An 11,998-nucleotide genomic window follows, 5' to 3' on the forward strand; every position below is an offset into this window, starting at 1 on the left:
CCTGCCTCGGCCTCCTAAAGTGCCGGGATTACAGGCATGAGCCACCATATTGAGCTCAAATTCTCTGATTTTAAAATTCAATGAGTCTAGAAAAATTTCCTGATTCCACATAAATACTCAAATTCCTTGATATGTTGTACTCCTTTATTTCTTATTTTACATAAACAAACTTTATGTAAGTTTATCAGTGCAAAACAGAATTAGAAAAAATGGCAACATAAACCTTCAATTATTATTTAAGAATGATATGACCTCAACCAAAATCGGATTTAAAAAGAAATATCAGAAACTGGCTTTTTTTAGGGAATTCTAAAAAAAAAGTACCATTTGGAATACCTGCTGCACATTAACTTTGAGGGTCGTCTTGGGAAAAAAAAATGAGTTAATTATTCTTGTCTGGCTTTGTGAAATTTTTCACAAAGTAATATCACTAAGAGGAAACTGGATATAATTTGGTACTTTCCCATATGGCAATGACATGAAGTAACAAATGGCAAGTGGTAAAGGGGAAGGAAGAAGAAAAAAGTATAGAGTGAATCGTAATGGGTAAAAAAACTAAGTTTTTTTTTTTTTGTAAAGAAGGGGTAAGGAATTTGAAACTTTAAGAATAGAGTATCAAATTATATATATATATATAAAACACAATTTTCTATCTTAAAAATAAAACTGGAATGTTATTTTACTTAAAATGTACAGTATGCAAAATACTCTAACAGTAAAAAAAAAAAAGAACACAAAAACACCAATGTAAATGCTTGTAATTTTTCCAGTAAATGAGATTTCTAGATCAAAAATCACCATTACAAACCCTTTAACCAAGGATTTATTTTTTGTTTCCAGCATTACAATTTGTAATAATTCATAAATTTCCATTTCAGTACGTTTTAAGACACAGATCTCACACAGGCAGTTGGGTCCACATGTTAACAACTCATTTATTCAGCAAAGAGATCACCCAGCCACCATTCTCATATAAACAATGCTCATTGCTACCCGAACATTTTAAAGTACGTTATGAGTTGTTTTGATGATGACAACTGTAGCTTTTCACTACATTTTCGATTACTGAATTGCATGTTTTTTTCACCTTGATAACTTAGGGTCAGTAGAAAGCTATTTACTTACATGTTATAGTCAATATTCTATGCTAAATGCCCATTTGTAACTGGAAGAAACTCACAGACACACTATGAACTATATTATACAAAATCATGACCATGAGTTTCAGTGAGAGATTCTGTCTCTCTTAAAGCAAGAAATATCCCACAGCTCAGATTTACATAAGTAGTGCCGCCTTTTAAATAAATTAAAAGTCAAATGCTGCCCTGCCTGTAAAATTATAAATATTTCTAACCCATTTTACAGAATTTTAAAATGTTTATAAATGCATTATCTCCCAGTAAATAAACATTATGGTACTGAACCTCATTTAAAAAAAAGTCATCACACTGGCCCATGGGAACATCTAGGACTGTACCTCCTAGCATTAGAAAAATTAAACCAAATAAGGGGAAAAGAGCAAAGAAGAAAAAAGAAATTTTACAAAGTGGCAACTACTATGACCTAAAAGAGTATACTGAGATGTCGTCATTCAATTCAGTAACTAAACATTTCTGGAATGAACATTTGTAGATAACTAGGTAAGGAGAGTGATTCTCTTAGCACTCAGGTCAAAATCACAAAGTATGGAGAAATAATTTCCACATTCTATAAGGAAAGACAGACTTTGAAACGGAGTGGTTTAAAAACTACATACCAAGATTTAGCCAGAATGTTCAAGATTGGCAGATTCTGATGGAGTGAAATCTTCAGTGGCAACAAATTAAAAATCATGATCCTATGGATGCCACTTATTTTTACCAATGTGAAAAAAAGAAAGATGATTGCAAAGTACAGCATACACTGAACAGGTGAAATATGGGACATTATGAACAATTGAAATAACCAAAATGTTCCCTATGGAAGCATAAAAACATGAGTTGCAAATTGATTCAACTTGTAGTGTCTCTCTTAGATGTAAGAAGTAGTTTTAGTTCTGTGTCCTGCTGAATTGCTCTTTACATAAAATATTTCCTTCATCTTAAAAAAAAAAAAGGCTTCTGCATGGCACTGAGTCCTTCAGTGTAGGAGAGGAGGAAACTTTGTAGAGTGGACGGACAAACTTGTTTCCAAGGTCCCCACCCAGGTGATTCATTCCATCAAACTCACAGTATCTCCAAATCTACATGTCGAACTTCAGGATTTCGTTTCTGGAAAGAAAAATCACCATATTATTTGTAGCAAAATAAAATCTTGTTTCTTTTTATTCCTCTTGATCATTAGAGCCAATGAAAACATTTGCAAACTATTTCACTACAGCATACTAATAAGAGAAACAGTTGCATAAGAAAAAAAAAAGATCAATAGGTAAATAGACATACTATAAACAGTACAATAAGTAGTTCCACATTTCCTAAGTTTTTTCATGTGTTCGTTAATACAAAAATGCATTAAGGATCTAGTACGTGCCAAGCATTGCAAAGCACTGGAAATACACATTTTTGTGTGGTGAAAAGAAAATCACTGCAAAGCAATAATAATCAGAAAGAGTAAATTGACACCCACTCATTTTATATACTTCAGCAACAATCCATATATTCTTGGGCCGGGCACTGTGCTAGAAAACAGAGCTATGATTATTAAATAAGACTGACCCTAAGTGGCTCAGTTTAGCTAGGGAGACAAGCATAGCAGTAACCATCTACAAGTTAAAGTATTAGAGCTAATAATAAAAAGTTAACATTTATTGGGTACTTACTCAAGTATCAAGTACTGTGTTACATGTGCACATGTATGTGTGTTTTAAAAGCCTAATAACCTAATTATTATTTCCATCTTATACATGGGAAAAATGAAGTATGAAGAAATTAACTAACCTGTCTGAAGTCACACTGCTAGTAAGTGATGGAACCAGGACTGATTCCAGGCCTGACTCCAGACCTGATTCCAGACCCCAAGCTCCTATTACACTGTACTAAATAATAACACTAGGAGCAAAAATGAGACAGCCATTTTGCTCATGGGATCTAGAAAGATTTCAATGAGGATATAATATCTAAGCTAGGTCTGCATATGGTGAGCCTTCCAGGTAGATAATGAAGAGTGTCTAGACAGAAAACACAACATCAGCAAAGTCAGACAGCCTGCAGAGTGTGCAATGGCACTACGGTATAGCTAGCACAGAAGCTGCAAAAAGGGTAGGGCTGGTAATGAGGCTGGAAAGACAGGCAGAAATCAGGTTACTAAAAATCTTATATGCTAGCTTAAGGAATTTCAATTCAATAACAACCAATACTGTCTACTATTACATGCCTACTCTGTGCCAGGCATTGAAGTGTATATGACAATGAACTGGGAACAAACAGTATTTGCCTTCAGTGGACTTACGTTTGGTAGTAAAGTGATACGGGTAAATTAAGTAGCCAATTACAATACTCGGCTACCACAGAGCAAAGTAAAGATTTGGGGTTTCTTTTTCCTGTGAGTGCACAAAGGAAAGGCACCTAAATCAACTTGAGGGGAATTACAAATATAATAAAATGTAATATATTAATACTGTGAGAAGGGATGACAGAAAGTAGTGTATAATTACACCTATCGAAGAGGAAATACTGTTAAATCAAGAGAAGTAGTATAAGACTTTTATATAGAAATATGGCAGTAAATAAAGGCATACTAAAAGTATTAAAAAATTATTTTATCTCTTAAAATATAAGTAATGAGATAGGTGAGGCAGTGATAGTTATTTCTGTTATAATCTTTTCAGTTCTATTTGACTTTATAAACTTTGTGCATTATTTGATAAAAATTGCAAAAATAAATCACAAGGGGAGAAAAGTTTCTGTAAATGATTCAGTTAGGATTAATAATTCCTAGCTTAAAAAGTAATATCCTAGGACCATGTGCGTATTACTCGTATTAAAAGCATCCAGTTATAAAAACAAAATCTGGCAGAATACTGGAGTTTTGCTCCAGCAAGAACACTCTATTGAGTGCACACAGGGATTTTTCTTATAACTAGTGTTGTTCAAGTGTGCCTGGGGGTACTTTCCTCTTAGATCCTAATGTGAGAATGACCAGGGACCTTTTAACAAGGAGGGTACGCTTTTGTACTTAACCTTTTCCTTATTTAAAACCATTCCCTGTCTCTAGAACTCTGTAAACTCAATATGGAATTAAAAATAAAATTCTCCAAACAAAAGTGAAACTAAATTTTATCTTCCTACTCCAATCAACCTACCCTAATACGACTTAAAAAATTTACTTGTTCATTGAAAGTTTGACATTATTCTATCTAAAAAGCACGATATAAACAAATGGGTACTAATAAATGCTTTATCTCAAAAAAAAAAACCCTAAAAATTGGCTCTGCTTTTAAAAATCAAATTTTCAGAGTAAACTAATCAAATTTGTAAAAATGTATGTGCACAATACAAAGCACACAATATCTGCTGAATGAATGAGTAAATATGATTAATATCCTTAAAACTCAATGTTCACTGCCTAACAAGATATCATGTGTATAGTAGAAACTAGTATTTATTGAACAGCACTGAAAATCAATAACTGGTATCCAACATAAAATTTTCATTTACTTATTCAACAAATACTTTAAAATCTACTATATTCCTTACATTGCTCAATACCGATTAGGCTATTTTACACACCATGAGGATTTTATTCCAATACTTGCACAGAGTTAAAATCCAAATTACATAATTTATTTTGCAATGCTGCAGATTCATTAAAAACAATGCTATAAGAGAAACTGGAGAAACAAAGGCAAAGTAAAGAACAGAGCATTTAATTCAGACATTATTTATAAGGAATTTACGAATGCTACAGCAGTCTCCCAATGAACTAATTTCCATTAATCATCATGAACAAAAAACTTAATGGAGGGATAGGAGAAAGGTTTATCTATACTCTGAAATACAGAGATAGGACAAAAAAATGTTTAACAGATCAAAGAATTTCAAAATCATAACAAGATATATTTATATTAATTTTGTAGTTCCCATCTTGTAATATGGGAATCTACGAATTAGTCTCTATTATTTTTAACACCTTTACAAAGAACTATACAAGTTCTAGAATTTTTTTTTTTTTTTGAGATGGAGTCTTGCTCTGTTGCCCAGGTTGAAGTGCAGTGGCACCATCTCGGCTCACTGCAACCTCTGCCTCCTGGGTTCAAGCAGTTCTCCTGTCTCAGCCTCCTAAGTAGCTGGGACTATAGGCGCCTGCCACCACGCCCGGCTAGTTTTTCTATTTTTAGTAGAGACGGGGTTTCACCATATTGGTCAGGCTAGTCTTGAACTCCTGATCTCAGCTGATCCACCCACCTTTGCCTTCCAAAGTGCTGGGATTACAGGCATGAGCCACCATGCCCAGCCACAAGTTCTGGAATTTTAAGCCAAAAATATAGTCTATTTCAACACTCAATGGCATTACTCAACAGAGATGGCTCTACTGGTACAGAATTACATAAATGAATGTGACCTTCCAAAATAATCCAATAATAATTACAATTTAAACTTGGAAGGCAACCATGAGATACTAAAAATGCAGGAATATGCCAGTGAACAAAGTTTTAGTTTTCAAAAGAAAATCAGCTTATCTTCATGACTAGGAAAAACAATTACATTCGTGCATTCCCTTTTGGTTTAGCACCTCAACTATGAAGATGTCTTTTGACTTAAGATTAATTATGCTTTATCATCTTAGCCAAAGATGTTTCCACCTGAATGTATAGATTATACTTAGCTTCCTGGTTTGAAAGACTTACATAATTCAAAAACATTATTAATGATTTAATAGCCTCTAGTTAAAGTACAAAGTTAGCTAAACAAAAACAATAAGGTCTGATTGCTATAAGAGTAAATATAGGTGAGAATGACCAATTTGGTGATTATTCTTAAATCTGGCTTCTGATTTCTTGTATCTACTAAAATTTAAAGCAAATATTTAGTCCATTATTTTCCTTGCCAGCAAAATAAAAACAAATAGAATAAAGAGCAAAGTTTATTCAATCTTGTGCTACCTTGCACAAAAATAACCATCATCTCACATTTTATATAGATTAGTTGTTCGCAAAGTGCAGTTCAAAGACTGCTGGGGTCCTGAGACCTTTTTAGGAGGACTCTAAGGTCAGAACTATTTTCATAGTAACTCTAAGACATTCTTTGCTTTTTTTTTTTACTATGCTGACATTTCCTGATGGCATAAAAACAATGGTGGGTAAAACTGCTTGCGCCTTTGCACAATTCAAGGCCAATGGCACCAAACCATACCAGCACTCATTGTCTCTACTGTCCCACACTGGACATAAACAAGAAAAAAAGCCGGTTTCATTTTTAAAAGTCTTTCATGAAATAGCAAATGTATCCATTTTACAAGGATAACCTCAACCCCTGAGTTCACTTTTAAAATCCTGTGACAAAATGGAAAGTATGTAAAAGTACTTCTGTGATTGCTTGAGTTGTGAGCTGAATAAACTGCTTTTTAATCTAGAATATATTTTTATTTGAAAGATTAACAAACTTGGTTTATTCAGATTTGGGTATTTGGCAGGCATCTTCTAAAAAATGAACAAAATGAGTCTTATTTCAAGGAAAATAACAGTATTTGTTGCTAATGATAAAATGCAAGCTTTTAAGTGAAAATTTAAGTTGAAAAACATATCCACCCCATCAGCCTGAGAGTGTACCCATATTTAGAAATGTATCAACATCTGAAAGATCTATGTACCTCAGTGAACCAGTATTTTCCAGAATATTAATTCATAATGTTATAGAATCATGCATGGGGAAAGGATTCAGAGTATAAAGACAGACCAAAAGATTTTAATATAACAGTGTATAGTAGAGAATTAATCTTACCCAAAGGGAGGTTTGGCTTTTGTTCTCCATAACCCAGAGGGAATTTCTAGGCCCTTGACATGTCCTGCCTAAGAGTGTCTTTGTTTATCTGGGGGCATTAGCCACCAGACAGTCTAACAATGTGATATATGATGGGGGCCTTTGACCACACAGTATCTGCTCCACCTCTAGACGGGCTAGAGACAAAAGGTCAGCCACTTAGGCAGTCAACTATGGAGCCTCAATAAAATCTCTGGTCAAGTCTCAGATGAGCTTCCTGGTTGGCAACACGTCATGCTACTGTCAAACTTCACTGCCAGGAGAGTAATACTGTACATTACAGAGAAAAGACAACTGAAACGTCATGTTTGGAACTTTCCTGGACCCTGCCCTATGCACTTCTTCTGTTGGCTGATTTCAATCAGTATCCTTTCCCTGTAATAAACCAAACCATACTGGGTATAACATGATTTGGTGAGTTCTAAGAGTACTAGTGAATTATCAAACCTGAAGCGCTCTAGGGAACCTCCTGAACTCATAGTTGGTATGAAAAGGAAGGACAGTCTTGTAGACTGTGCCCCCTACCTTCACAAGTAGCATATGAAAAGAGAATATCACAATTATCTCAAAAGGCTATAGGAACAGTTCTCCTTTTCTTTCATATTCTTTGACCAAACAATCAAATCACTATGACAGAAGGCAGAAGCAGATACGGGACTGTAGCTGTCTTCTACTAAGTCAGGCATAAGAAACTTTTGCAAAAATGTGAAATATCACTCTTCTAACTACGTTTTTTCATTTTGGAAAATATAACCATTTATATAAAAATGTGGGCTTGGCATGGTGGCTCACGCCTGTAATCCCAGCACTTTGGGAGGCTGGGGTGGGCAAATCACAAGGTCAGGAGTTCAAGACCAGCCTGGCCAACACAGTGAAACCCCGTCTCTACTAAAAATACAAAAATTAGTTGGCGTGGTGGCGCATGACTGTTATCCCAGCTACTCGGGAGGCTGAGGCAGGAGAATCCCTTGAACCTGGGAGGTGGAGGTTGCGGTGAGCTGACATCATGCCACTGCATTCCAGCCTGGGTGACAGTGCGGGACTCCGTCTCAATTGAAAAAAAAAAAAAAAAATGTGGCCGGATGGGGTGGCTCACTCCTGTAATTCCAGCACTTTGGGAGGCCAAGACAGGCGGATCACTTGAGGTCAGGAGTACAATACCAGCCTGGCCAACATGGTGAAACGTCATCTCTGCTAAAAATACAAAAATTAGCTGGGCATGGTGGTGGGCATCTGTAGTCCCAGCTACTCGGGAGGCTGAGGCAGGAAAATCGCTTGAACCCAGGAGGCAGAGGTTGCAGTGAGCCCAGATCGTGCCACTGCACTCCAGCCTCAGCAACAGAGTAAGACTCTATCTTAGTTAAAAAAAAAAGAAGTTATTTGTATTAAATAGGTGTATGTTTTTAAAAGTAAATTATAAATATTTAAAAATTTATCTACTTTCATGTATGATTTGGTAAATATCAATAACTATAACTCAAATAAATAAAATCTCTGTGGGGTCTGCAATAACTTTTAAAAATGAAAGAGTCTTAAGATCAAAATATTTGAGAAATGCTCATCTAGAAACTTCAAAAATTGTCAGATAAAGCTCATGAACTATAATATAACAAAATCTTATTTGAAGTACTTGTATTAATCTAATCAGATATCCAGATTCTCAAAGGAAAACTTACAGAGATGGAAGTCTTTTCCTTCCATTTTTTACAAAATTAAAGAATGGTCAATATCAACTGAAGAAAAAGCACTGCCTTCAACAAACTACATACATTAAAGATCATTTAACAGGTTTTTATTCATTGCAAACAGAATTCAAATGCCAATAAATGGCAATTTGAGAACACTGAGACATTTTAAAAGACAACCAGATCCAGATCAGGTAGTACTTCAGTAACATAACCAATAAATTACAATAACCTCCAACTGAATAGAAACAAAAACAAAAACACAAAATAATTTCAAATGGATTAAAAGCAAGATACACATTCTATTTTTTCTAACTTTTGACAAGAGTCTAAAGTTTCCTTTTCATCTTTCTCTAGGAACTTTCAAAATGCTTATTTAATAACAAACAACAAAAATCCTTTGACTATTTTAGAAACTAAGCAGGCAGCATAAAATAGTGGTTAAAAGTGTTCCAATCACAATTTCCCTATTTCCTTGGGTAAATTATTCAACTTCTCTAAACCAGTCATTTTCTTGCTTATAAATACCTACACATTGTGGAGTTATGAGTGGGTTAAAGTGTCTTAAAGTGACTAAAGTTAAAGTGACTTAGTGTCTGCTGTAGATTAAGTACTCAAAAAAATAGCTGCCATTATCATTATGTTATTTTTATGAATACATCTTACTTTCAGTTCCTTCTCAAGTCTATCTACTTCAGCTCCTAAAGTATCAATAATATTTTCTCCATGTTTAAGCATAAAGGTCTCTAGTTCTTCAGGAGTTTTCACTTCTTGAATTTCCTATAAAGAAAATGAAAACAGGAAAATAAATTTTTTAAAAACCATAGTGGTACACTGATGACTCCTTAAAAAAAAAAACAAAAAACCTTATAACAAACATCATTACGTTTAGTGAACATTTTTAAAACTTTAAGCCACGGGCAATGGATTACCTATTTCCAAAACAATTCAGATCAAGAAAATTGAGTACAATACTACACAGAGGTAGCACTACAAAATTACTGGGGAAATAATATAGTCAATAAATAGTGTTAGAATAATTATTTTCCTATAAGAAAAAAAATTTAATCCCTATCTCAGACCATTAAAATAGTCGAAGTGGATGAAAGACATAAGGTAAAAAACCATAAAACTACTAGAAGAGAAGATAATATTTTTATGATAATGGGATATGGAAGGATTTTTCATGCAAAAGAATAAAAAGCACAGAGGAAAAGATTACAAATCTGACATTAAAATTAAAAATCATATTAAATCTTTTGTATAACAACAAAAAGAAAAGGAAGCTACAAACTGGAAAAAAATAATTGCATATATACAAGTAAGAATTAGTATCCAGGATATTAAAAATAAAGAGCTTTCCAGGAGTTTAAGACAAGCCTGGACAAGATGGTGAAACCCCGTCTCTACTAAAAATACAAAAATTAGCCGGGTGTGGTGGCGGGCACCTGTAATTCCAGCTACTTGGGAGGCTGAATTGCTTGAACTCGGAAGCAGAGGTTGCAGTGAGCCGAGATCGCACCACTGCACTCCAGCCTGGGCGACAGAGCAAGACTTTATCAAAAAATAATAAAAAGAGCTTTCAAATCTATAAGTGCAATACAAATGAACTTAAAACATGGAAAATCAGGCCGGGTGTGGTGGCTCACGCCTGTAATCCCAGCACTTTGGGAGGCTGAAGTGGGCAGATCACGAGGTCAGGAGATCAAGACGATCCTGGCTAACACAGTGAAATCTCTACTAAAAATACAAAAAATTATCTAGGCGTGGTGGCGGGCACCTGTAGTCCCACCTACTCGGGAGGCTGAGGCAGGAGAATGGCGTGAACCCGGGAGGCGGAGCTTGCAGTGAGCCGAGATTGGGTCAGGGCACTCCAGCATGGGCAACAGAGCGAGACTCTGTCTCAAAAAATAAATAAATAAAACAAAAATAGAAAGAAAAATCAGGGAGCAATGTAGAGGAAATCCCACTGGTCAATGAACCAATTTTTAAACATTCAAAATGTTACACATTATACTAAAAAATACTGAAAAGTATAAAAATCTGAATGGAAAAGACAGGTACCAAATTCAGCATAATGTTTAATTCTAGGGATGGAAGAAGAAGAATAAGATCTAGAAAGAGAAAATGGGGGCTTGAACTGTTTTTGCAATGATTTCTTTTTTTAAGATCTTAAGCAAACACACTGCAAGCAAAATGTTAAGATTTGACAGGGGCAAGTGGTAACATCTGTGCTGTTCATTATATTCTCTTTTATAAATTCTCTTTTAAACTATTCTTAATAAAAAATTGATTCTGGAGTCAGGCAGATTTAAATTCATATATGACTCCATCTCTATGGCACTACAATTTCAGGGAAGTTACTTAATTTCTCTGTGTCTCAATTTCTATATATGTTAAAACAAAAATGTTATTTCATTGTTGAAATAACAAGGTAGTTGAGGGTAAATTAGATTTAAAAAGATTAAATGCACATAGCAAGCACTTAATAGTAAGTTTGTTCTGCTGCTGTCTCCTCTGCACCCCTCTATAGTAAATATAAAGGTCTCTGTTAAATTTTGGAACCTAAGAAGTTGAGAGCTAAAGTGTCTTTAAGATCTATAAAAAAATTTCATTTTGTTTACCTTACAAGTATTTTTCTAACTCTCAGTTATGTAAGAAAATGAGAAACAAACTTACTTGTAACATTTGGTCAAAATCTTGTTTTTCCAAATATGATCTTGTAACAACTCGCCCATCAAAATCTACTTCTGCCTTAAATCTTACTTTACCTAATCCCAGATCTGTGGCTTTAACATCATGAATTGCCCTGCAATCAATAACAATGCATACAAATTTATTTATACATACATACACATATATACACTTTAATAGCACAAAGGCTTGAATTATTGGTTTTTTCCCCACTACGAGAATGGACTAAGACGGCTTCAGAGCATTCACCATTAAGTACCACCTATCATTTTCTAAGGCCTGTCCATTTAGCTTTTTTTTGGCATGGTATCACTCAAAGGTGCGAACTTAACGAATATTATTTTATGGTAATTTACACATATGAGTTATAAAGCTTGTGTATTAAAAATTCATTACCTCTGCCAGGTGCAGTGGCTCATGCCTGTAATCCCACCACTTTGGGAGGCAGAGGCAGGAGGATCACCTGAGGTCAGGAGTTTGAGACCAGCCCGGCCAACAAACTCTGTCTCTACTAAAACTACAAAAATTAGCCAGGCGTGGGGGTGCATGCCTGTAATTCCAGCTACTAGAGCGGCTGAGGCAGGAGAATCGCTTGAACCCGGGAGGCAGAGGTTGCAGTGAGCCCAGATTGCGCCACTGCACTCCAGCCTGGGCAACAGAGTG

At 35.0% G+C, this 11,998-nt stretch overlaps 1 protein-coding gene across 1 annotated transcript in view; it reads right to left on the reverse strand.

Annotated features, from left to right (window-relative positions):
* Positions 1-796: 796 nt before the first annotated feature.
* Positions 797-11,998, reverse strand: part of SLC30A9 (solute carrier family 30 (zinc transporter), member 9) — a 109,440-nt gene continuing 98,238 nt past the window's right edge. Inside the window, exons 16-18 of the mRNA XM_011949039.1 lie at positions 11,321-11,450; positions 9,308-9,421; positions 797-2,249 (exon numbers count right to left, since the gene is read on the reverse strand). Of these exons, the coding sequence (XP_011804429.1) occupies positions 2,205-2,249; positions 9,308-9,421; positions 11,321-11,450 (289 nt within the window). The 3' untranslated portion in view covers positions 797-2,204. The remainder of the gene's footprint in view (positions 2,250-9,307; positions 9,422-11,320; positions 11,451-11,998) is intronic.

The sequence above is a fragment of the Colobus angolensis genome, unplaced genomic scaffold (genome assembly GCF_000951035.1).
Source record: "Colobus angolensis palliatus isolate OR3802 unplaced genomic scaffold, Cang.pa_1.0 Scaffold29, whole genome shotgun sequence".
Classification (NCBI taxonomy): Eukaryota; Metazoa; Chordata; class Mammalia; order Primates; family Cercopithecidae; genus Colobus; species Colobus angolensis.